This window comes from Equus caballus, chromosome 8 (assembly GCF_041296265.1).
Source record: "Equus caballus isolate H_3958 breed thoroughbred chromosome 8, TB-T2T, whole genome shotgun sequence".
Lineage (NCBI taxonomy): Eukaryota > Metazoa > Chordata > Mammalia > Perissodactyla > Equidae > Equus > Equus caballus.
Window position 1 is genome coordinate 15,914,100 of NC_091691.1, and position 27,223 is coordinate 15,941,322.

A 27,223-nucleotide genomic window follows, 5' to 3' on the forward strand; every position below is an offset into this window, starting at 1 on the left:
TTATAATAACTGTCATTTTATAATATGACTTTGTTTTAATATAAAAGCCTTGTTCTAATAATTTGTAATTGAAGCTGGGTGATAAACATGGGGGTAAATTATTCTGTTCTATATACCTGTGTTTGAATACTTCCATAATAAAAAAAATTAAAACAAAAAAGACCTGTTCCTGAAACACCAATTTTCTCAAACTTTTAAGACTCGTGCCAAAAAGCTACACAGCATTGGGACCCCAGCTATATACTTATCCCAGGTGGAGAAGTAAAATTCATGTCTACCATACAATATGGAGTGAAAAATAGCTAAGTCCTTTCCCTAGCCAAAGACTCAATTCCTTTTTTCTGGAGGGTAACTAGGCCCTCATGTCACACTAATCTCCTGGGTTCAATGAAGCTTATGCTGGAGAACCAGATCAAAAAACCCTGTGATTATTAGTATGAAAGAGCTCTTAAATCTAACTTCCTGCATATATTTCCTAGTTTTTCAAGGTTTCTACTATCTCAGACTCTCTCGGCAGACTTGCTGTGTATAGATGTCCCTTTGAGAGTCAAAGGTGTGGTTGATGATCCATCCTGAGAGCACGTGGGACAACTATCCCCACCACTCAGCTGATCTCCTATTCCCTTCCTCAGGACAGGTTTTTTCACCCACTATGCCAAAGATGAATTTAATCTTACTCCTTACAATGACCCGCATTAACTCACTTAATTCTCAGGTAAGTCTATGAAGGAGGTACTCTTACAATTCACATTTAAGAGGAGGAGCTGAGATAGGAACCCAAGCAGTCTGGCTCCTGGGCCTGGGCACTGAGCCCCTCTACAATGATGCACAGCCGAACTAGTCAAAAACGCAAGTTCCTGAACTTACACTTGCCCTGTTTCTTGTTCTCCTCCATCTCAATTCTGCGCTCTCGGCGGCGTTCCTCCCGAGCCTTCTTCTGGCGCTGACGCTTCCTCTTCTCAATGTCATCTGCAGGTTGGTCAGATTGTGAGGGGGCAGACAACCTGACCATTAACCCCTCCCAGTTGACTAATGTGACTTATGTGGCCGTAGCTATACAAGTGGGCCCAGGTGGACTGGATGAATGGATGGAGTGTATCAGGAGGCACTGAGACTAATGACACAGCTCCATAATGCCTCCCACACTGGGTTTCTAGCCACAAGAATCCCTGAACCTCACTTATAAAGAGAAGCAAAGTAGGGGCATTCTCACCTGAGAATATCTCCAGGGTTTCCTTAGAGACCAGAGGAGGCTGCAGAGCCAGTTCACAGATGCTGAACTCACAGGTGAGTGGCAAGTGAGAGAGATATCTGTGACGCTGTCGAACATCCTACAGTGGAAAAGGGAGCAACACTCAACTAAGACCAGGCCTAACTCTGAGAGCAGATTCCCACCCCATATCCAACTGTGTACACACCCTCACATACAGCACTAGGGCTCAAAGAGTAGTGCTCACATCATCACCATTTTGAAAAGCCAAATGGAAATTGTCAATTAACCTTCAATAAGGTAGAACAAGCAGTTTTTTGGTTTGTGCTGCAAATGAATGAATCAAGTCTGGTAGTAAATAATCTAAAGCTGATCAGTTGTTTCTGACTTTCTGGGGTCCATGACTGAAGGGACGATAACGAGTTATTTGTTGGCCAAAAATCTGGGAACCACTGACAGAATTAATGATAACTGAGAAGGCAGATAAAACAGATTTCCCTACTAAATGAAGTTTGGCCTAAAACAGTAAAAAATGAAGCCCATCAATTTAAGTTTAATTTTCTTTTCTATTGTTTTTCTATGTTTTACGAAAAGTTTATAGCACTCAGAAAGTCTATAAATTTGAGGCTGATAACAAATTTATGATCAATACAGGGATAACTCTCAAAGGGCAAAAATTCACATATGTAAATTATCAGACAATAATTCACAGGTATCTGCTAAGCCAAAAATGCATCTCAAGCTTGTGTAAGCTAGCTTAAAACCTCAAAGGACTTCTTGTTTTCTTGGACGGTCTTCTCAAGCAATAAGGAGAAAGAGAAATAAAAACAAACTCATCTTCAACAGAAATAGGAGATACCTATACTCCCAAACCACAGTAAGTGAACTTGCAAAGCAGAGAGCAGTGGTCACTGACTTAACAGAACCCTAGCATGGTAAGGGAGCACCATTTAACTTTTAAAAAATTCATGGGCACCATCACTGACAAAAATAGACTTAAAAATACAAAAACTAAGGGACTTGAAGGTTTGTGGATTTGGGTTGGCTGGGCCCACCTCAAAGAGATTAGGTTAATGCCACTCCCCAACCCTCCACCTCTAAACGAAGGCCCTTACCTCAGACATGGAGTACCCAGCGATCTCCACCACCGTGGCCGAGATCTTCTCAGGGCTCTGCTCCAGGCTGCCATACTCCCGCACCAGGCAGCGCACATTCACAGGGTGCAGGAACATGTGCTGCCCGTCCTCCGCTGAAGACAAATGGCTCTATCATACAGCATCTTGGCCAGTCCTCAAAGACAGGGCCCTCCTTATAGCTATGCCTGCCTCTCCCTCCCCAAGCCAAGAGGCACAACAGATTCAAGGGCCCAAAATCTAATGCCAACATCTCCTTCTGCCTAGAGAGCCAAGTCATCTCTCTGAAACATCTCTGTAGCAACCCAGCCTTCCTTCTGAAGAACCCTCACCTTGGTAAAAGTAGTAACAAGGAGAGCTGCTCATGTGTGTGAAGCCTGGCTTGGTGATGGGCTCCTGCTGGCTGGACTCAGTACAAATGGTCCCCTCGCCAAGGGTGTCATCTGCTAACTCCGAGTCATCACAGGCCTCTGACAACCCCTCAGGCTCTAGTTCAGACATTGCTTCCTCTTCCTCTACCAGAGGGAGAGCAAGAGGGCGAGAAGGAGAGCCCAAGGAGCAAACTTCGGTGGTTTCTTCATCAAAAGCAGATAGATACTCTAGCACGCCCTGTTGGGACAAATTCTAGGTCAACAGAAAGTACATGTGGCAAAGGTAGGCACAGGAACCAAGCTCTCTGGATGTTTATCTTAGCTGTCACATTTACTGATTTAACACCCCTGAGGAAAGAACTAACAAACACACAGGAAATATAGTCCCTTCTCCCAAGAAAGTTCAGATCTCACAACAGAGCCGACCAGCTCAACAGCAGCATTTGAGGAACGAGAGCAGTTTAGTCTGTAACAGGGACACACTAACCTTCCTAGGTTGAAAAACAGACTCCTTTGCCAAGGGAGCCATCAGCACCAGTTGTTCCAGAGCAGCCACAACACCAGTCACCTCCCCTCTGCTTTCAGCGGATCCTGACAGAGCCTCTTCCCGAGTCTAGACCACCAGAAAGAAGAGCAGAGAAAGCTAAGTTTCCAGAAACACACTTAGTTTGAAAGGCAAGGGCTTACAATAGCTTATTCTCTCAACAGGAGCAAAAGTTAAAAGGCAACAAGACGCAATGGAAAGGGTTTAAGTACTTAAAATACTCAATCTTTAAGGGAAACAGGAAGCAAAAAGCACCTAGTACTGAAGTGGGATGGTATTCTGCTTAGACTCTCTGACAATGACAACACTACCCAAAAGCTTCCTGAACAGAAATCCAAGAACAGAGAACTAGTCTTCTAGTTTTTACAAACTATGCCCAGAGAGAGCCCCAGGGCAGGAGGCAAGGGTTTGGCCAACTCCCAAATCAACCTGGACAGCTCTACTTCTGTGTAGCTTTTCTTCTACCTGAAATGCATTTGAACAAATACTCTGCACTGCAGAAAGAAAATACGAGCTAAACACATAGGACCCTGCCCAAGAACGACTTAGGAATCAGAGATAGAAATTTAAATACCAGCTTCACCTCTTATTAGTTGTGTGTCCTCAACCAAATTACCTAACCCATGATTCCACTTCCTCATCCCTGAAAAGGGAACAGTTATTATCTACCACAGCAGGATATGAAAGTGAGATAAATCTAAGTACAGTATGTTAGCACAGGGCCTGTCACATACCAATCACTCAATAAATGAGGGCTTCCACTGTTCTGATGCAGATCAGTGATTCTCAGAATGTAGTTTGGGGATGAGCAGCATCAGAAGCACCCTGGAACTTGTTATATTGCAAATTATCGAGCCTACTGAGCCCAGACCTGCTTAATCAATCTCTCAGGATGGAGCCCAACAAGCAGTCATTCTGATGCTTGTTAAAGCTTGCAAATCCCTGTTGCAGGACACGGGACACAGGGAATCTGTATTTGGGTAATTCTTGCTGCTCCAAGAGCCTCAGCAGGTATTGATAGGGCCTGCTGGGTAAGCCGTAATACTTTCTCCACAATGTCCCTCAAACAAAACATCTCTAAAAATAAATCCAAGTGTTTTCCTGGAACACAAAAAAACCTATCTTGCCTAACCTAAGAAACTCCAGTGTGACTATTAGTTATAAGATCATCTTAACTTGTTCCTTTCAGTTTCAAAGAGTGCTTTAAAAACTACTAGGTCAGCCCTTCCCTCCCATCACCAAAGCCCAGAGCAAAATTGGCTATTTGAGCCATTCCCTGCTTATTGTCTTAAACGTGGGGTTGAAGTAACCAGTCCCCACCATTTCGCCCCGTTTCCAGTGCATCCTCTCACCTTGAGCTCCTGGATAGCTGCCTCAATAAAGCAGGACTCGGGAGTGTGCTTCTCCTCTGCCAGCTGCTGCTCAAGTGCTACTTTCTCTTCCTGAACGACCCGGCGCAGCACCTGCTCCTTAGAGGCCAGCAGCAACTTGGAGTACTGGCTGTGCTGTTCATCTACGAGAAAGCCAGCAAGATTACAGAAACGCAACAGCCAAAGCTGGCAATGGCGCGGCTCAACAGGAGCTTTCACACACAGCTTTGTTCCTAAGGTGAACATGGACTGATTTAGTATGATTGCCTAGAAAATAATTTAGCAATGACTTTAAGGTTCATAACTCTGACCCCATAATACACAGAATCTATCCTAAGAAAACCAAAGATACAGCCAAAAATTTAGTCAATGTTCATTAATTACAGCATTGTCTGTAATATCAGACAACCTGCAACCAACCATAAGTCCAACAATAAAGAAATGATTAATGACATGATGGTATACTCATTAAAGAGAATTTTGTTGACATTAGAAAAGTTTTCTAAGAAGGGAGCTTTAGTGACATGGAGAAATACCCACATTATATGGGAAAAAAAGCAGATGGCAGACTAGAAAACTTAACCCCAATCTAACAAAAATATACATTTGTATATACAATATTTAACATTTTGGAGTACCTCTTGGTAAAAGGATCATGGATGATTTACTTCCTTTCCTTCTGTTCCCCCATATTTTCTATACTTTTGAAAAAGTTTTAAACAATCTTATCTTTTGAGACCCCTTGAAAGGCCCTATGTATTCCCACCCTATCATCCTAGCAGCCACCCAGAGATAACCATTTACAAATTTGAACATGTATCCTTCAAACCTTTTTCTATTCGTTTATATACCCATGTTCACAGAAATAAAGGCTTTTCCATAAATGATAACTGTGAATTTTGTTCTACAGTTTATTTTTCACTCAATGTGTCTTAAAATCTTTCAAAACGTTAATACAGAGATCTATCTCATGTTTACTTTCTATGTAGTGTTCCAAAGTATGATATCCTCTAATAACTAAGTTCTTTAGGGAACACTTAGGTTATTGCCAATTTCTATTACATTGTAACAGAAAACCCTTACACATGCTCCTTGATACAAATGGTTTCTTTACGATATTTAAGTATAAATGCTGGATCAAAGGCTGTGAATCTGTTAAATACTACCAAATTGCTCCCCTAAAAGGCTATATTGATTTACATTTCCCACAAAAACAAGAGTACTCATTTCCCCAACCGCTGCAGGAACCCAGTGTTACCAATTTTTTTTTTTTATTGCATCAATCTGATGGGCATTTTGATTTGCATAACTCTTGGCAAAGTTAAATCTCTGTAGATACTTAGAGGTTATTCGATATCCTCTTCTGAGAAATGCTCTGTCACATGCTTAGCCCTTTCTTCTACTAGGTTGTTAATTTAATCTACAGAACATCTGTATGTCCTGAATTTTAATCTTTAGTTTTAAATGTGTAAATCTTCCTTTAGTTTATTTATCACCTGTTGACTGAGGAATCTTGTCAGATTTCATTGTTGGTAAATCAAATTTATCATTCTTTCCTTTTATGATATCTATGTTTTCAGCCTGGTTCAAAAATCCACCCATACTTAAGGATTCAAAAAGATATCATCCCATGTTCTCTTTTAAAAGTTTAAAAGTTTCGGACTTTTTACATTTAATTCTCCAATCCATCTGGAATTGATTTTTATGAATGGTATGAGATGAGGATCCAATTTTATTTTTTCCTATATGAAGACCTGATTGTTTCAATACCATTTATTGAGAAATCTCTTTTCCCCAGAGATTGAAATGCCACTTTAATCCAAAGCTCATTTCTGCATGAAATATAGGGAATGAAACCCCTTGCCCTTTCTCCACTGTAAGCACTTGTCACACTCTATACCCTAATTGCTTAGATGCCAGTCTGTCTCTTCTATTAGACTACTGAGGTGCCAAGACTGGCTGACTGTAGAATCCCCAAGACCAGCACAGTGCCAGACACTGTTCAACAAAGTGTTATAATATGAAAAATTAAGATACATAACTGAACCAAACTTGAACCCAAGAGGTAAACCAAACTCTCCCCTAACGTACAGGAATCCTACGACTAATGTGGAAATGCTAGAACTGGCTTGCCCAAAGGCTACATTTATGACACTAGAAAGACATGTTCAGTAGCCTTAAAGGGCGTACCCAGGATTACTTACCCCCAGAATTAATGGAACTCACCTCCTAGATGAATAGGATGGTCTACATTCACCCATTTGGATTTGGGCAAGGCCACCAACACCCCTTTCTCCCTCTTCATCAGCTGCATCGTAATGGTGTCACCAACAACATACTGACGCGACTCTGTGGCAACAACACTGTAACGTGGACATTTAGATGCAGCAAGGCAAGGAGTTAACATGCTGGGGTCTAATCTAGCAAATGTCTCAATCTCACCTCTTGAGATCCTTCTTATGCACAGAACTGTAACAGATAGGACATTTACTCCAGGTCTTCTCACTCAGTGAAAGATAATGCAGGATGCATGCCCAGCAAAAGATGTGTCCACAACGGGTGATCTTGGCTGCAGTAGGTGGATATAGGCATATTGGGCAAGACGGCACTTCATGGCTGCATATGCGCTGAAACAAATCACCGCCACAAGTTACACAACTTTCAGAACTGACCAGGGATTGTCAAAGGTAAAGCCTTTCCTCTCCCATTTCCAACCGTGTATACCTCTATTCAACACATCTTCATAAAATTGTTCACTAATGCAGGTATATGTATGATGGCACCTTAGGTAAATCATTACGGTAACCATAATAATGGCTTAATATAATAAAACAACTACATAACAGGTTTTCAGGATTCTATATTAAAGAAAAAAAATGACAAACCACTCTATGATCTCATTTACAAAAAAAGATTTATATGTACATGTACATACATAAGGGCATAAAAAGGGTCTAGAAGTAACGTACCAGTAATTTCCAACGGAGGGGTCAATTAGACTTTTACTTTTTATGAGTCTCTATTTTTTTTTAAACCAATGCATATAAAACAAGTTTCACAGGCTTTCTATGTCATTCTCAGATGAATTTCATGAATTTTCCCAGTAACAGGAGTCCAGGCTTTAGGGCCCATCATTCGAAATCATATAACCCAGGAGCAGCAAGGGGATACCCAGAGCTCATAACTTCAACAGAAAACAAATACAGCAGTGCCTTGGACAGAAGTGCAGCAGTGTGGCTCATTCACCTGCCACAAGGATGAGGCCTGATTTGATACTGATGACTACAAAGGCTACCAATGAAGCCATGTCCATCTAACGAGCCCACCCTGGGTCAGGATGGTAACCAGAGTCCCTCACATATTCCCCTGCTTCTACTTCCCAGGAGAGAGAAGTCGTAGATAGCACTGCTTTTATACCTTCAGATCAGAGCCCTCCAACTCCCCAATCCTGCAGGCCAGCGCCAATTAGAGAGCACAAAACGAGCTCCAGGGCTGATCCCTTCGGAAAAGTCTACAGTCAGGCCATGTAGAAAAGGGTATCAGCAGTGAACCCAGCCAAGAGCGGCTTTGTCATCACAGTCCCTTTCTTTAGTTCTCTCTCCCACTAACTGCTTATAAGCTTAACTAAGCTACTCACCACTTGTTCCACAAAGTCCCAGTTGACTAAGGTATCGGGATCAGCAAAATGAGCTGTGTAGTCTTGGTCTTCAGACACCACAAACTGGCAGCTGGAAATAGGGAGGAAGACAGGGAAAAGGCAGACTGTCAGAATCGACCAACAAGTCCTCAGTGGAAATTCATCATCTCTTCACTTAGAAATCAAATGCAGGCCATTAGCAGCCATGGTTTGTATAACAGTGAACTAGGACATCAGCCTCAGTTCTGAGCCCTGGCTCTGGAGGGAATCCAAGACTCAGTGGGTAGGAGTCTAAATCCATGAACTCTGTTTCTTCTGTTTCCAAATCCAGCCAAGCTGCCTGCAGGCCCCCCCGAACTAAAAGTAACCCAGACTTTGGTTCCATCAACCAGCAGATTTACTCCTACACTCCCAGAAACCCCAGAAAACAGCTAGTCCTCAAGGCAGTAGTAAGGACTGTTCTCAAATATGAAGGACTAAGTGCTTACTTCAGTCTAGACCCACAGTCAAATCTTACATTGTAACTAATGCCACACAAAAGCAAACAAAAGGGAACCAGTATTTGAGCAAATGCATGCCAAGCACTCCAACTTGTCATTCAATTCTCCCTTATTTCTCCTTTACAGAGGAGAAGCTGAATCTCAAAGTGGTTAGGGAAATTACTCAAGGTCAAAGGCCAAAACAAGATTCAATTCTAGGTCCAATTCCAAAGCCAACACTTTTACTGCCTCATCATGATACTAAAGCTTTATTTAATTTTAGCATTAATTTATTTACTTAAGCATTATATATATATATTTTTTTTTTGGTGAGGAAGATTAGCTCTGAGCTTCTATCTGTTGCCAATCTTCCTCTTTTTGCTTGAGGAAGACTGTCACTGAGCTAACATCCATGCCAATTTTCCTCTATTTTGCATGTGGGACACCACCACGGCATGGCTTGATGAGTGGTGTGTAGGTCCGTGCCCAGGATCCAAACCCGAGACCACTGAAGTGAAGCACACAAACTTGACCACTACACCACTAGGCTGGCCCATGCATTCTATTCTTTTAAGTACTGAGAATATCCACTTGGCAAGTAGGTTTTCAACACTTGCAAAAAAAAAAGAAGAGGAAAAAAAGGAAAAAGAACCAGATCACCTCCCTTTCTGCCTCTCTCCCATAGTGTTTGTTTAAAGGAAGCCTCTTCTCAGCACAACTGCGCACAGCTCAATTTCACTTTCCTCCTAACAGGAGCCATACTCACTTGGCCTGCAAAAAGAGTTCCTTGTTAAAAGGCTTATGGCCCCACTTGTTCCTTTTTCCCCAGCTGCCATGTCCAGTGCCTTCAAAGTGACCCGCCTGGCCACGGGGTTCAAAAGTGAAATTCAACAAGTGGTTCAGGTTGATCTTCTTAGGACCAGAGAACTGGGCAGGGCTAAACTCTGCCCGTTGAGCCTCTGCTACCTAGGGAGAATGAGAATGAATCAGAGCATTTTAGATTAGGAAGACACTGATTTATAGCAGAATCCAGCACAACGCCTCCTTCTAAATGGCTTAAAATATTAACTAAATAAAACACAGGCTTAAAGTAAACAATCTTTCTAGGAAGGGGTCATGCAAAAGTCTACTCCAGATCTTGATGGGAGTGGGAGGGGAAAAAGAGCCTTTAACATACGATTACTTAAACTGTTTAGTCTGCCCTACTAAGTGGCAAATAAGCATTAAATGACAAAAGCCAGTATGAACTCCTCTACCTATCTTGAAGCACAAAGACTTACTGACTGGGTTGATCTTCTGACAGCCCCACAGGACTCCTACACCTTCACTCATTAGCTACTTGTTCTCTGGTTTGTTTCTGGCAAAGTGAGTCTGTGGAACTACACTCTGGAGGCAACTGCTAACTGCTATAGCCTTCAGGATCCTGCCAGAGACCTCCTTTCTAAGATACACACCACTATTCATTGTTAATTAAAACTGACAGAATTAGAACATGTAGGCAGACTAGCTCTGCGTCCAGAAATAAACCCAATCAGTAGATTCAGAAACAGTTTAGAAAGTACCAAGAAATCACATACGAGAAATACCACTGCCCACAAGATGGAACAACTCATGTAGGGGCTTTTTCAGCCCTCTTAACATTCCCAGATTGAAAGGATACAGACACCTGCTATAAGTCACTCCGTGTATTTTCTAATCCCACTTTCCATTTAACGTCATAAACACTTTGCCATGTCATAAATGTTAGTATACGCTCATTTTAAATAGCTGTATACCATTACTTTATATGGGTATACTATAATGCCCTAGCTTAGGACACAGACTGTCCACAGCTTTTCCACTGTTACAAAATAATGCTGTGATAAACACACTTTTGGACAGATCTCTGTGCACAATTATTTGGGCACCTACAATTTTTTTTTGAGTGTATAGTAAGAATTATTATCAAAGGAAATGCAAATTTAAGGCTTTTGCTGCTAAGTCAAATTTAGAGTTTACTAAGCAGCACTTGCACATTATGTGGTAAAGAATCTAAAGAGCACAAAAAGGGATATGGTGAAAGATACCCTCTATTCCAGAGGCAACCAATGTACCCTCTGACATATTCTATGCACAGAGAATTATAGTATATGACCTTTACAATTAAATACAAAGAGTGGCATATGATACAGTTAAACAATTTCCTTTTATCTTAACAACAGACCTTGGGAGACAACACCCCCCGACTGTTTATGTAACTTACCCACAGGAAGCCCAAAACTTCCAGGTCATCCCTTCTCTCATCCCCTCAACTCTCATCTCCATATGGCTCTGCAATCCCTAGTCTTCCACCTCCAATGCCCCAAACTTAGATAAGAGCTTGTGCGCACTCAACAAAATGCCCTATATTCTCAACCTTCTATCTTCACCTCGTTATCCTAGCTGGCCCACTGTCACTCTCCAATACTGCTCGTCATAATTCCTGATTCTTCTTTCGACACACTGACCTCTCAGTTCCTTGACCTCCTCTCCTCCAGTCAGCCTGCCCTCCAGCCTACCTCAGCCACCCATTCCCAGGGGCATACTGTCCAGAGCTGTGCTGTCCCATACAGCAGCCACTACTAGCCAGATGTGGCTACTGAGCACTTGAAATGTGGACAATGCTACGTCAAAAATGTTAAGTTATACTAGGTTAAATATATTCAAATAATGTGACCAGTTTATTTATTTATTTTTTTTAAGATTTTATTTTTATTTTTCCTTTTCCTCCCAAAGCCCCCTGGTACACAGTCATGTATTTTTAGTTGTGGGACCTTCCACTTGTGGCGTGTGGGACGCCACCTCAGCATGGCTTGATGAGTGGTGCCACGACCATGCCCAAGATTCAAACTGGCAAAACCCTGGGCTGCCGAAGTAGAGTGCACAAACTTAACCACTCGGCATGGGGCTGGCCCTGACCAGTTTACTTTTTTAACGGGGCAACTAGAAAATTTAAAATTACACATGCAGGGCTGGCCAGGTGGGGTAGTGGTTAAGTTCACATGCTCTACTTTGGCAGGTCAAGGTTCACAGGTTCAGATCCTGGGGTTGGACCTACACACTGCTCATCAAGTCATGCTGTGGCGGCATCCCACGTACAAAAAAGAGGAAGATTAGCAAGACATGTTAGCTCAGGGCCAATTTTCCTCACCAAAAGTAAATTAAATAAATAATTAAATTAAACTAAACTAAAATTACATATGTGGCTTACATTTCTACTGGACAGCACTGCTCTCAAGTCTAGACCATGCTGATAATAGCTGCACCTCTTTCATCATCTTAATTCTGTGTACCCTAGATCCAAAGAGCAACTCACTCCTTTCCTAGCTTGTTCCCTTTAGTCCTGACTCCAACAATTCTTCAGCCTCACTGGGATCTCCAAACCAGTGATCCAACCCCCTAAATTTTCTTTCCTTATTTGACTTAATTCCTATGGTCCATTGCCCCTTTTTCTTTGTCAGCTGTACTCACCCAACAAAACCTTCCCCTGATTAATCCAACTCTCTGCCTATTCCACACCAGCACCAGAGCATTTAAACATGGCTAAAGAACACAACCACACTGACCAGTCTCACTAAAGTAGACCCTTATGCTGCCTGGCAGTCATACTACAATCCTATTATGCTTCGGTACTCCATAATTCCCCTTGTCACCCAGACAATTCCTTCATTCTTCAGGCTTCCAAACCATCTCTCTCAGCTCACCTTATATATTTCACTGAGACAATAAGAACAATCAGAAAAGACTCCTACACTCTCCTAGCAGTATTCTGCCTTCCTCGTTACTTGGATGAAGTGGCAAAGCTCCTATCTAAGCCAACTTCCTCCACTTGTGCACTACATCCCAACTCAAGGACCTTGTTCCAGCAATTCTCCCTTTCCTCTGCATCGTTTTCCCTCTCGCCAGAACAATCCCACTAGCAGAGATCCGCTGTAATTTCTCTAACCTTACAGTCTCTCTTGACCTCACATTCCTGCAAGCTACCGCCTTACCTCTCTGCTCCCCTTTAGAGCAAAACCACCACAAAGTACTGTCTAGACTTGCTGTTTCTTCTTCCCATCCTCCCATTCTCTCTAAATCTATGCCAATGAGGTGTCTGTCCTCACCACTCCACCAAAGCAGTTCAAAGCCAACAAGCTACCTTCACATTTTCAAATCTAATGGTCAACTTTCAGTCCTAATCTTACTCAGCCTATCAGCTGCACAGGACAAAACTGATCACTTTCTCCAAAAGGTTTTCAGTTGTCTTTCTCCCTTTTTGCTGGTTCCTTAGCATCCGGACTTGGTGCTCAGTCCTTGAATCTACTCCCTTTTTGCAACACTTACTCCTTAACGATCTCACTTAGTTCCACAGTGGCAAACACTAACTGCATTCGGACAGCTCTCCAGCCTGGGTCTCCTCCTTGAACTCCAGATTCAGTTAACAGCCTATCTCTACTTAGAAATCTAACAGGCACCTAATGCAAATATAACATTTCCAAAGGTTATTCCAAATGGTAGTGTGTTCTTTGGCTTCATTTTCTACTTCTCAACCCATGGTAGCCTACTTGCTTTACCTCAAATCCCCTCCCCTCCACCCCAAACCCTGTATGCCTCTTGAAATCTTCCCTATTTCAGCAAATGGTACCTGAATTAGGCTCCTGCCAAAAATATTAGTCATTCATTTCTCTGCTCAGACCTCACATCTAATATATTCAAAAATCCTGTTGGCTCTACCTTCAAACAGCCCCCCAAATCTGATCACCTCTCATCACTATGGCTGTTCCAAAGCTTCCATCACTCTCACCAGGAACATCTTAATAGCCTCCTAACTAGTCTCCCTCCCTCTAAGACTCCAAGTCAGATTACCTTACTTCTCTTCTTAAACCCCTCAGTAGCTTCCCATCTCTCTGAACAAAAGCCAACGTTCTTCAAAGCCCCACATGATCTGACCCCTCTTACCATTCTTCAGCTTCATTTCTACTTCTCCTCCACCCATGGGAGCCTACCTGCTTTACCTCAGACACACCAAAAACATTACCACTTCTGCTCCCTTGCACTTGTTACTCCTTCTGGCTAGGACACTTTTTGTCAAAACCGTATGGTGTGCTCCCTTGTTTCATTCAGAACTCTACTTAAAATTCATCCTCGGAGCAGCTTTCCTTAGCCACCTTCTAAATCTGCACTCCCTGTTACTCTCTACCCCTTTACCTCTCTGTCTTACTTTTTTTAATTCAATAAGCGCTTACTATCAGATTAAATAACAGTTTGTTTACTGTGTCCCCAAACTAGAACATAAGCTCCTGAAGAACAATGTTCCACTCAATGCTGTATCCCAAACTCCTATGGTACCTGGTGCACAGTAGGTGAGGAGTAAATTTCTGGTGAATGAATGAATTCTTCCATGAGTGCATTCAATAAATCTGTCTTATTCTATAATGGTTACATAGTATGGAACATTAAAACAGCAGGATAATTTATTTAACTAGTCCTTTGTTGATGGCATTCAGGTCGTTTCCTAAATTTTGCACCTACAAACAATGCTGCAGTAGACTCCTTTGTACAAGTCTTTATGCACTTGCAGAAGATATCTAAGACTACTAAAATCAGAGTGCCTATGACTAAGGATATAGTATTTTACATTTTGCTAGATACTACAGAGCAAACGTGATTAATTAATTAATGTCATCTTATTACCTAAATATTCCAAAGGGTACCTATAATTCAAGAATGATAATAAAACCACTCTGCAAATTAAGGTACCCCAAATTTACTGTAATTTCTCACAATCCATGATTATGATGTCTTCCTCCTCCAAGGAAATTTTCATAACCTTCAAGGGAAGCAAGGAGGCAAAGTTCCAAACCTAGTTAATTCTCAACTACTTGAGACTGCTTTGGTTGTTTACTCTTCCACCTCTTGTTCCCTCCCTCCCCAACTACTGACAGACAGGGGAGGGGCAGAAAGCAGACCTCATGCTTATGTTCTAGAAAGAACATTCTAAACTTCCATACCTCATCTCGTCTTCCACCATTAAAAGAAGAGCTAAAGAGTTTGCTGCTGCCGCCGCCCCTTTGAGGAGGCATCTTGTTAAAAGTTTTGCTTTTCTGTGAATTGGAGCGACGGAACTGGTTGCTGAAATTTTCATTTTTGGGGTAGGAAGGTTCACGTTTGCGATTATAACGCTTGGATCCATTTGAGTTCTTTCCATCTGAAAGCAAGAAATGCAAAAGAATCAGTTAAGAAATGACACATAGTCTTGGCCAATTGCTCTCCACCTCCCAAAAAAATTGTGTTTAAACAAGGGTAATGGGCCCTTCCCTGGCCTCCAAGAAATCTGGGTTTGGGCCAGAGCATTAGTGCTTCGGGCAAGACATCACCTAGTAGGTGGGTTTTGTTTTGATTTTTTTTTAAGCCTAAAGGGTCCTTCTCTCAAGATGAATACAACATAGATCAAACAACATAGATTCTCAGTTCTTAATGTCTCTTTTTTACACAGCTTAACCACTGGTCTTGTAAAAGTCCATTCAGACGAAGTGATACGAAAGGGAACAGCTTATCTATACAGTCATGCTTTGCTTAATAACAGGGATATGTTCTGAGAAACGTGTCATTAGGCAATTTCATCACTGTGCAAATACCATAGAGTATATTACACAAACCTAGCCCAGTGTGGTATAGCCTACCTAGTGCGGTATATCCTAAACCTAGTGTGGTATAGCCTACCATACACCTAGGCTATGTGGTACTCTCTTATGGGACCATCACTGAATATGCAGTCTGTCGTTGACTGACACGTCATTATGTGGCGCACGACTGTATCAGGGAAAAGCATTTTATCTGGAGGCAGGACAGAAGATACTATTCTCCTTAAATTATTCTCCTTAAATTATTACAGCATTAAATTATTACACTGCAACGGCTTGACCCAGGCCCTACCAGATACGTTCAAGAGACATAAAAACAAAAAAACAATATTTATGTATGTTCTCAAGCTCCAACTGAGAAGCTACTAAAAACTGACAAAACAAAAGAAGTTGAGCTCTAAGAGCATATTAGATTAGCATGAGTTATACCCTTTTAAAAAATATTTCTTGCTTTTTTCCTCCAATTATAAGAACATATGTTCAATTTTGAAATCCAGAAGAATAACCTAAGTTTGCCAGGACCTAAAGAATATGAACCTATAAACGGCGTTTAATCTCCTTTTACTCTCTATTTTATACACTTGCCACAGGTCTTCCACAAAATGAGGCATACAAGATTTACTGTCTTCTATCTATTACTCCATGAGCTTTTTCATGCACCCTAGTCTTCAAAAGCATGATTAATGGCTGCACTGTTGCATACCACACGCTTACAGCATAATATAACCAATCCTCTATTGCTGTACATTTAGGTGGCTTCTAATTTTTTGCTGATTTAATATAATAGTACTGGGAGCCTCTTTACCCAGGGGCCTACGTGTATGATTATGCAGAATTCTCAAAGTGGAATTAAATTAGCAGATCAAGTATGATCATTAAAGCCTTTTACACATCCTCAAGTTGCTCTCTAGAACCATTACACCAATTTGTTTGTATTCTAACAACACTATAAGAGAAAACATCTAGTTTACTACCTTCTTGATAATACTGAGTTGGATAAATTTTCTTAAATTGAAGGCTCAGAATAATTTCTTGCTTTAAATTTGAATTTCTCTGATGACTAGCAACAAACACTTTCCCAGTCTGTTGACCATTTGTATTTTGTGCAAAGAGCTTGTTTGTATTCTTTGCCCCATTTTTTCTACTGGGGAGCTGAACTGCATAGATTATTCTGTCCCAAATTGAACAAAGAACCCTGACCAGACACACTTAACATGTGCCAAAGTTTACCAGCTTAAAAAAAAAAGGCAAAATAAAACCTGAGAACCATACACAACTAACTAAAGGTGAAAGAGGTCCCCAAATTAGGCCTTGAGCAAAAAAAGACTAATTTACCTTTCTTGTCCCTTCACTCACTCCATTTTGTCTTATTTCAACAGGGAAATCTGATCAAATTAAATCTTCACACTAGTTTAATGGCTTTACAAGCAAAAATTTAGAGAGAATGGAAGTTGGGGAATTTTTAAGGAAAAAATCCATTAGGATCACACTCAAACTTTAAGGGGGGGCATGTTTTACAAAGTCAAGAGGATTCCAGCATGAGCCTCAGAAACTACAAAGTTTTCCCCCCCAAATACAGTCTAACTTTGCTTATTTTAAAAATGCATAACTTTGGGGCCAGCCCTGTGGCACAGCGGTTAAGTTCGCACATTCTGCTTCTTGGTCGCCTGGGGTTCGCCGATTTGGATCCCGGGTGAGGACATGGCACGGCTTGGCAAAAGCCATGCTGTGGTAGGCGTCCCACGTATGAAGTAGAGGAAGATGGGCACAGATGTTAGCTCAGGGCCCGTCTTCCTCAGCAAAAAGAGGAGGATTGGCAGTAGTTAGCTCAGGGCTAATCTTCCTCAAAAAAAATTAATTAAAAAAAAAATATATATATATAATTAATAAAAACATGTCTGGAAAGGCAACACAGCAGGCTGTTAATGACAGTTAATTTTGGGAAATGGAGCTATTGACTTTTACCTAATATAGTGGTTCTCAATCCTGCCAGTTCATAGGAATCACTCAGATGAGCTTCTAAGGGATTCCTGTGCTCAGGCCTCACCCTCTAAGATTCTGACTTAAGTATACAAAATTACTGTTCAGTATACTTATTATTTGGCTAATTTTTAAAGCTGTAAGTACCTAGAAGAAGTTACTTCTAGACAAGATGGTCAGCTTATTTTACAGAAGACTAAATAAATCCAAGGTGAAGCATATCTCCAGAGAAAAGGAAACGTGAGCTGATAAACCAGAGTCCAAATTTTGAAAGCAGTCACTTCACATGCAGTTTGTCAACAACATGGGATAAATGAGTGCTGCCATCCTCTCCAAACCTGACCAAACTGCAGCCTGAGAGTCAAGCTAATAGTCATGTGAGATGATGGGAATGTAAACAGAGAACCGAAGGTCACAAACACCACCAGGCTAGGTTCACTCCTAGCAGTTACCTTTAAATCCCACTTAGGGAAAGTGACCAGAGTTTAATCTGAAGTTAGAATTTAAGAAATAGACTTGTACCTACTACTTCAGTTAGCAACAGTTACTGTCAAACATGGCATCAGCAGCAACAATTAGAAAGTGAAGCTTCAGATCTCACGCAAATTCTGCCTTACCCTCAACCCATAAATAGTTTATAGTAAGATTTCAAATAAACAGAAAATTCAGAAGGATACAGAACCCTAGCTAACTTTACATGAGAACAAGTCAGGTCTTATGAAGAGGACAGGCATATACAGAAAACCCATATTCCCCAAAACTCATTACCCAACACTGTTTCAGATGATCCTGCATTTGACCCTAACTGTTGCTTTCAAGACAAGCACCTAATGATTTGCACAGATTTAGATAAAGCCAGATTCTACACTTTGAGGGCTCAAGAAAGTAAGCTGGTACTCAGCAAGAGGGCTGTTTCCATTTCTTCACTTATTACCACACTGGCAAGGAAATGGTTTCATAATGCTTACAGAACTGCCCTCTGATGGACAGTGAACTGCTCATTTCTAAAGCACATTACAACAGCTGACCACACAGGGATTCATGATTTTAGTTACCAAAATCAACGGCCTCACCTTGTCTTCCACTTACCCAAGGGTATAATGTCAGACATCTAAAGTGAGAGGTTGGCTCTTATCTCTAGACCCAGGCAACAAGCACCTAAAGATTGAAGGTACAGTCAGGCCTGGGACCCAGAGATAAAATTTAGAGTACTGTTTTTGAGATGTTTAATAGACAACTTTAGGATATACACATGAATAACTCAGGGGTAGAATCTGTCCTCCTTTCTCTGATAGGAGATAAGTGAGATCACCTACTTTAGATTTTGGAAAACAGACAAAAAGTCAAGTTCAGTTCCTGGGAGAAACATACTCTGCTGAAAGTTTTAAGTTTCAGAGCAGTGGTTCTCAATCCCAGCTGCACAAGAGAATCACATGCAGAGATTTTTAAAACCATGAATGCCCAGGGCCCAAGGGCCCAACCTAGGCCTAAAGAATCAGAAAGAATCCCTACAGAAGGGCCCCACACATTCCTACTTTTAAAACAGGTCCTCAGGGGGGCTGGCCCTGTGGCTGAGTGGTTAAGTTCACGAGTTCCGCTTCGGCGGCCCAGGGCTTTGCCAGTTCGGATCCTGGGCACGAACATGGCACCGCTCATCAGGCCATGCCCACACACCAAAACTAGAAGGACCCACAACTAAAATACACAACTATGTACTGAGGGGCTTTGGGGAGAAAAAGGAAAAATAATAAATAAATAAAATATTAAAAAAAACAAAAGGTCCTCAGGAGATTCTGATACACAGCCACAGCTGAGAACAACTGCCAGGAGCCACTGTCAAGACACATTCCGAAATGGACAAGACCATTAATTAAATGGCTCAAATCCAGAACTCAGGACCCCAGAGTTAACAAGTAAGAGATCTGAAAATTAAACCCAGAGTCTGAGTTGTTCCACATTTCTCTAACAGAAAGGTCTCCATCAAATAACAGCAAGCATATCTCAGTCTCTTCACCCTATTACCAAATTAAAGGCCATAATTTTTTTCCAGAGTGAAATACTTTGGCATCATCAACATTTCTAACTCTAGTTCTCTAACAGGTGGCACAGCCCTAGAGGTCAGAATACCAGCCAAGAAGCTTCTGCTGCTGATTCATGCTGTAATCACAAACAAGTTGCTTACCCATCGTCCAGAGTGGTTGATAAGCACCTCCGGAAGGGTGACATATGGCCTTACTACAGAACCAACTGACAACAAATTGAATCCAGCTGAAATTAGTAATTCTGAATGAAAGGGGGAGAGAGGTGGTATCAGGAATGATGCACGTGCCAGTTACCTGCTTGCTAAGTGAATTTATACCAACTATATTTATAAATATTGCCTAGGACTTAAGAATTCACTGGACAAATCACCCTAACCCTTCTAAGCCTCAGTTTTCTTGTCTGTAAAATAGGGCTAATCCTCTCCTCTCCCTCCTCACAGGGCCATGGAGATTAAGAGAAAACTTCTGTAAAATGCCTACCACAGTGGTTGGTACATGGTTTCTGGTATTATGTGAAAGCCTATTATTAATTAATCTAAATCATTCCTGTCAAGAGCACCCACTAGACTTCCAAGACAGCCATATAAACCAAGGACTCCAGCCAAGAGGCCCCAAAATTCTTCTCTAAGCAGTTTTTATTGAAGGCTTCAAGTCACCTCAATTTCCAAAGCCATCAAAACCTCCAGGTCCATTTACAGCTCAGACGCATTCTTCAAGGCAATTACCACTAGTAACCTGGCTTCTGGTACCGGAACAAGAGGAAGAGTGCTAGGATAGTGCTTCATATCACCAACCTCAAAATAACTGCTGCATAATACCTGACCTTCCCTTGACCTCCAGAGCAGTACCATCCCCTGCCCAGGGGGACGGGGCAAGAGCCTGGTTCCAGGCCAGGGTCCACCGCTTGCCCATAAACTGCCTAGCCCCTCTCTTGCCTCTTTTTATTTTCTTTGCTCTTTCTAAACAACTTTCTCCAAATCCTAACCCACCTCTCTCTCCTGGGCTATATCACCAGGATATTTACTGTCGAATGTTCTTAGAACTGCATCTTAGCCCTTCTGGAACAAAGCTGCAGGAACATATCCAAGAAAAGGAATGTTATGTGAATGTTTGAAGCAATTAGCCAAGGCAAAGAAACCGTGGTATGCCGCTCTGGCCAGAAAGATCAAGAAATCCCTGTAGCCAAATTTACCTAATTCCTGTGTGCATGAAGGGCAAATTTAAGCCAGCCACAGGAACAAAGACTCAAGAATGTTAATCACGCAGCTAGGAAGCAAATGACCATTTATGGTACAGGGAGTTTAGAGAAGAGAAACCAGAGGGGTTTTTTTGTTTGTTTTTTACGTGAGGAAGGGAAAGGAGAGAAGAAAAGGTAATTAAATATTTAAAAATTGAAAAACTCTTGTTCTTGTCACTTTGACAAAAGAAAGGCAAGTTCCGTCTTTTCACCTTACCCTTCCTGTTCCTCCTTCAATTCAGTACTCTGAAATGCAAGAAGCCCTTTCAACAAATCAAAGCAGAACCAAGTACATCAAGTGTGGAGTCAGCTTCTGAAATACTACAGAAACCTTTTTTAAGGAATTATGCTGAATGTAAGTCTATCCTTTTGTTAGAGCGACCATCTAGAAGTCACTGTGTGAGAGGTCCTGAATGATAGCTGTTACGGCAGCACCGGTCCTAGCTATAATGTTCTTTAGGCAGCATACGCTACCCTCCAGTTCAATCTTAAAAATTAGCCAATAACCAGAGTTTGCAAAACCATTTTTAATCTCTACCACTACACCTTTGAATTTGTTCCTAAATGCAGTGGATTATGGTTGATGAAAAACTCTGTATTTAGTTACAAACCTATCCTTCCTTTTTGGTAAGGGAATACACAAGAGGTAGCCAGAAAAGTAGGCAGTGGCAATGACAAACATGGTCAAGCTTTCTAACAAACATATTAAACAAAAACTAATGCTACCAGGGCCGGGCTGGCCCAGTGGCCCAGCGGTGAGGTTCACACGTTCCACTTTGGTGGCCAGGGTTCGCTGGTTCAGATCCCGGGTGTGGACCCACGCACGGCTTGTGAACCCATGTTGTGGCAGCTGTCCCACATATAAAGCCAAGGAAGATGGGCACGGATGTTAGCTGAGGGCTGGTCTTCCTCAAAAAACAACAAACATTATTGCTACCAGAAGGCATACTTGTATATTTCATAAAACCTAGCCAAAAGTCTTTTACATGCGTTTTTATTTCCTTCCTCAGAAGCTTTCAATTAAGAAGGTGAACAAGTGTTTTAAGAGCATTTCATACCATTTAACTGTCAAAAAAAAAATCACTTTAGTCAGAAGAAATCCAACAATATTTATTCTATATAAGTCTCTTTGAAACATAGACACTGACAAATATTAGCTTTGGTCAAATTACAACAGAATTCTCTATCATCCTGTTGAGTAATCATAGTTAGTTCCACCAATCAACATATGCAAAGTCAGGGACAACATGAGTAAAATATTTTAAATGCCTCTGTTTTACTGTTGTTTTATTTTGTTTGAGCTGTTGCAAACTTTCACCTACTGCCTCACTAAAGAATAAACTTAAGATACTTATGGCATCTGACTCGTGATTATACATCAGTGGCTTCAACAGGAGCCCCAGAAAAATTAGCTGAAAACTCAGAGAGCTGGAAGACCAAAATCTTTAACGTTACATCTACGAATAGAGTGCAAAAGTAAAGTTACTTATCAACTACCCTGAGAAATATTCAGACCACTCTAAGCCAGTTCCAGTACTGGCCAGGAGGACTGGCCACCCTCTATCTCTAGAGGGATCTGTGAGAAAGCTACACAAGTGCCAAACCCCAAAATAGGTCTACATAATACTGCCAGTCGTGGCCTCAGAGTCCACACTAACCCCTCCTTAGATATTTAAAGTGTTCATTTATTATCGAGACAACTGGTCTCCACCCGAGTTCCACAAGCAATCTCTAGAAGTCCTCGGCACACCAGGTAAACAAGTTTGCTATATCCAGCAAGTAAACTCTGAACCCAAGGCAGCCTTACCGTTGTTTTTTCCTTTTTGTTTTTAAGTCAGCCTTACAGTTTTTAATCTTAACTTTTAAACAACTGGACCTCCACATTTGGGGACTCCAAACGTTCCCCTCTCTGTCACACATCCCCACTCCCACTGAAAACATTCTCCTATTACTGCTAATTCAACCACAATACAAAAGAGCAGAGATTAGTATGAGGGCTTTGAAGTACAATGGAGAACATTCAACTCCAGGCTCTGCCAACTCCTAAACTCGTGGCCTCTCAGTTTTTTCCTTCTTTGGATGAACAATCCACCTTGCTGGCCAGGTTAGGGACTGGAGTATTGATAACAGAGGTAAAACCTAGCCCAGTACACAGACAGGGTAAGCCCTCAATAAATGGTAGCAGTTATTATCATGATGGTCATAATTTAATATGGCATGATGACAAAAATGACAAAATCTTCCCCGGAAAAGGATACTACTCTAGCCCTACACAGGGAAATAGGCATGATGTGTACTTGGTGCGTAACAGGTGTCAGGTACTCTCCTAAGCCCTTAGTTCATTTGTTTTCTAAGTTAATTTATTTAATTCTCGTTATCGCCCCCTTTCCAGGTAAGGAAATTCAGGCACCCACTCAAGATCTGGCAAACCTAAAATGACTGAATTCAGAGCCTGTGCTCTGAACCACTACTCCACAAGGAACAAAGCCTTTCAACGACGAGTCCTCTTCATCGGAGGGATGGATCTGGGGCCAGGTTATTAAACGAGATTTCAGTTTGAAAACTTCTTGGGCCCCACTCTCTGTTAAAATCTGAACAGCATCCGGTGCTAATTCAACATTAAAGGGTAGAAAAACTTAGTGGTTTTAGGAGCGTGGCCTGATGAGTCAGATACAGCAGGTCTTAAGGCGTGCTGTGAGGCACATACGAGCTGGGAAACCCTACCTTTTTTCTGAACCTCAGTTTGCTCACCCGCAAAATGGGGATACGAACAGCACCTATTTCACCGAGCTGTTTCCAGGATTAATACAAGGATGCACGTAAACCACGAGGCACAGTGCTCCCTAAGCGTCAAACGTGAACAACTGGAGCCACGGACAGGGAGAGAAAGGAAGGAACCACAGTAGAAAACAGAGCTTGCCTCTAGTGGACCCAGCAAACACCAGCGCCAGGACTCTCCCCAGCAGGAGAGGCAGTCGCCTCCATGCCCTCCGCCCTGGGAGCCCGCCCTTACCGCTCTTGGGTTTAGACTCGCCGGCCGGCCCCGTCGAGGCGGAGCGGGGCGGCTGTTGCCCTTTGCTGCTGCCCGAAGAGGCTGAGGAGCCGCTGGAGCCGCTGTTCTTGTCCATGTCGGAGGCGGTGGCGGCGGCGTTGGGAGAGCTCTGCGGCATCAACGGGGGCCTCGGCGGCGGCGGCGGTCGGAGCGGAGCGGGCGCGGCGGGGACCCAGGCTCATGGCGTTCAGGGCCGGCGGGGGTCGGCGGCGGCAGCGGTTCTCGGCCTTCATGGCGACATTTTTCCCTGTTTCCTTCCTCGGCTTCTCAAACTGGGAGGAGAAGCGGCAGGCGGGGCTGTCGAGCCCGGCGGCGGCGGAGACCGAAAAGGAGGAGGAGGCCGGGGCTCGGAGGTCCGGGCCGGGCCTGGCGGGGCGGAGGCTGCGGGGGAAGGGGAGACGAGAGAGGGTGCGCGAGCCCCGCCGGCCGGCCGGACACGCTCTCCCGCCGCGGGGCAGGGGAGAGGGCTGGCTGTCTTAGTGTCGGGGACGGGTGTCTCCGACACAGCAACGGACACTCGCCTCTAGGCCGAGGCCGAGCTGCTCCGGGAATGGCGACGAGTCGCCAAACAGCATCTCGAAGAACCCGGATGGAATATATATATATGTGGAGAAGTGGGAGTGATGCACCCTGGGAAATGTGGTTTTCTGCCTACATCCGGGTCCAGTGATTTTTTTTTTTTTCTTTTTCCTCAACATGTGAGAGGACATACAGGATGATGGGACTTGTAGTCCAGGTTTTAATCTTAGTTCACTAATAATATGTATAATAATAATATATACAACTAGTAATAGTGCATCCAAATATTGGAATATCTGTGGAATTTCTTTTTGTTTGTTTTTTGTTTTTGTGAGGAGGATTGTCCCTGAGCTAACATCTGTTGCCAATCTTCCTCTTTTTGCTTGAAGAAGCTTGCCGCTGAGCTAACATTTGTTGCCAATCTTCCTCTTTACTAAACTAACATCTGTGCCAATCTTCCTCTATTTTATGTGGGATGCCGCCACAGCATGGCTTGATGAGTAATGCTAGGTCTGCACCCAGGACCAACCTGTGAATCCCCAGGCCCAGAAGCCAAGCACCAGAAATTAATCACTATGCCACTGGCCAGCACCTGTGGAATTTCTTTTTGATTCATTTAAGTTATAGGTCTTTATTCTAGTATTAATAACAGTTTATTTATGGCCTTTATTCTATCTCCTAATAATAATAATAGTGACAATAACAATACCTTACATTAATATCCCTCTATAGCACTTCCTCATCCAATACTTAATTTCATTGTTAATGTCATTTCTTAATATAAGTCATTGTTAATAATAATAATCATTGGATGCTTATTATTAACAGGCACTGTGCTATACAGTTCATATAGATTATGACACTTAATCCTCACCATAACTCATCAAAAAGCTTAGATCATTTACCTACGATCACATAGCTAATAAGTGATGTTCTCAACTACGTATGAGATAAGCATTCCTCCATTTTACAAGTGTGGACTCTGAGACTTAGAAAATTACTATGTATTTTAGAAATCACATCACATCCATCTGTACTTGGAAAATTATAAATGATTCCTTCTAACCATAGCAGTATGAGATTTGAAGGATCACATACACATACTGTTAAAGAGATGAACAAATAATTCTTCTCAGACTAACCTTAGCTGGTTAGAAACCTATTATATGCCAGGAACTGTGCTGAGCATAAGGAATGTCAAAATACATTAAGGCCTTTAATATACTCATAGTTTCCTAAGTTAGTTAAGCAAATAAGAAAGTACAATGAAAGAACATGATATGGACTACAATAAAGTTAACACAGAATGCTGACCAGAGCAGAGGCTCCAAGGAGAGAAGTACAAACAGTTGCGAGAGGTACAGGAGGGCTTCCCAGAGGTGGTATCACTTGAGCTGAGCATAGAAAGATGAATGGAATTTCAGCAGTCATGTATGAACAAATAAATAAATAGACACAATCCTAGAATTCCCCTAATTGGGTCCCTTTTGGTTCCTTATTAATCATCACATGTATACAAAACAATAAGTATATATGCCAAGCAATTTCTTGAAATTAACAGGGTTTTTTCTGAGGAAGTTAGTCCTGAGCTAACTACTGCCAGTCCTCCTCTTTTTTGCTGAGGAAGCCTGGCCCTGAGCTAACATCGTGCCCATCTTCCTCTACTTTATACGTGGGACGCCTACCACAGCATGGTGTGCCAAGCGGTGCCACGTCCGCACCCGGGATCCAAACTGGTGAACCCCGGGCCACTGAGAAGTGGAATCTGCAAACTTAACCGCTGCGCCACCGGGTCGGCCCCTGAAATTAACAGTTTTAACTGGGATAAAGGAAATTCGATACTAGTCATATTTTTAAGTTTCCTTAAAATGCCCTCTACCAGTCCTTATCTTACCTCCCCTTTTCCAGTTTTTTCCCCCCACAAATCATATTGAAATGAGAAAATAGCTACACAATGCTGGTCTGGAAACTTAATTTGATGTCTAGAAGGAATAGCCCCAAATCCTGAGGTCCATTCTAATGCATAACTAAATGTCGAAGATATACTAAGATTCCTTAATAAACTTTTATTTCCTTTAACAAAGCTATGAGGACTCTGATTCCATGGATGAATCATTCCTTCCTTCTATCACTGTTAAAAATAAAAGAGAGAAATCCCACTGCAGTTCTTTCAAAAGAGAATGGTAGGTGTCCATCTGTCAGGCTACACTAAGCCAGGAAGAGATTTTTCATTTTCAAAATAGTTTCTTAGGGTCCTTGGCGCTTTCTCTTTGTGAAATATTTACGGAAAACATACATTTAAAGAGAATCAAAGCAGAAACACACATAAATCCAAGCAAAACTTACCACCTCCATCCTTTTTTGTGCAAGATGGTCTACGTTACCCTTTCCACAAAAAAAAGAACAGGAAAATCTGGGGTTGAAGTAAAACACCCATGCTATGCCAGTTGGAACAAGAAATGTAGCTTCGTGACAGCAGGAGAGGGAGAGTGAGTGGTGATTGGTTTGACTTGCTAAATAGATACCAGAGTTTTCCTTCTCATTTATGAACTTCCTAGGTTCACAAAATGGAAAGACCAAAGAACAGTATTTCCTATGTTTATTTTTTAGAGTAGTCTAGCGTATGTTTCTCAAGAATGGTCTGTGAATTCCTTGCATCAGAATCACCAGGGAAGCTGGTTCAAATGAAGATTCCCAGTACCCATACCAGATTTACTGATTCAAAATCTCTGGCATGTGGAGCCAGGAATCTGCATTTTAAAAACCAGGTGATTATTATACACACCCAGGTTTGCGAGAACTGCCCCTGTAATCTTTACCTTGCAACCACACCGTACCTCGGTTTCCCTCTTCTGTACCAGAACAAAAGAGTTACTCGATATCTTGCGAGTTAGTACTTGTACTAATTGGTTGGCAAGATTCAGAGACCTGGCCGCTGAGAGGTGATTGGAGTCTCTCCCTAAGGTCAGCTCATTCCTAGTGAATTCTATATGCAATTTCAGAAG

The 27,223-nt window shown here is 42.1% G+C and overlaps 1 protein-coding gene across 2 annotated transcripts in view; it reads right to left on the minus strand.

The window, feature by feature from the left end:
- Positions 1 to 24,354, minus strand: part of RNF10 (ring finger protein 10) — a 31,631-nt gene extending 7,277 nt beyond the window's left edge. The window contains exons 1-12 of one of the 2 annotated variants that reach the window (XM_001914747.6): positions 23,661 to 24,354; positions 14,756 to 14,952; positions 9,511 to 9,710; positions 8,266 to 8,356; positions 7,071 to 7,255; positions 6,855 to 6,991; positions 4,611 to 4,771; positions 3,202 to 3,327; positions 2,676 to 2,952; positions 2,326 to 2,459; positions 1,214 to 1,331; positions 868 to 969 (exon numbers count right to left, since the gene is read on the minus strand). In XM_001914747.6, the coding sequence (XP_001914782.5) occupies positions 868 to 969; positions 1,214 to 1,331; positions 2,326 to 2,459; positions 2,676 to 2,952; positions 3,202 to 3,327; positions 4,611 to 4,771; positions 6,855 to 6,991; positions 7,071 to 7,255; positions 8,266 to 8,356; positions 9,511 to 9,710; positions 14,756 to 14,952; positions 23,661 to 23,817 (1,885 nt within the window). In that variant the 5' untranslated portion in view covers positions 23,818 to 24,354. The remainder of the gene's footprint in view (positions 1 to 867; positions 970 to 1,213; positions 1,332 to 2,325; positions 2,460 to 2,675; positions 2,953 to 3,201; positions 3,328 to 4,610; positions 4,772 to 6,854; positions 6,992 to 7,070; positions 7,256 to 8,265; positions 8,357 to 9,510; positions 9,711 to 14,755; positions 14,953 to 23,660) is intronic. The other variant, XM_070220081.1, reaches the window with a different exon arrangement.
- Positions 24,355 to 27,223: the final 2,869 nt, after the last annotated feature.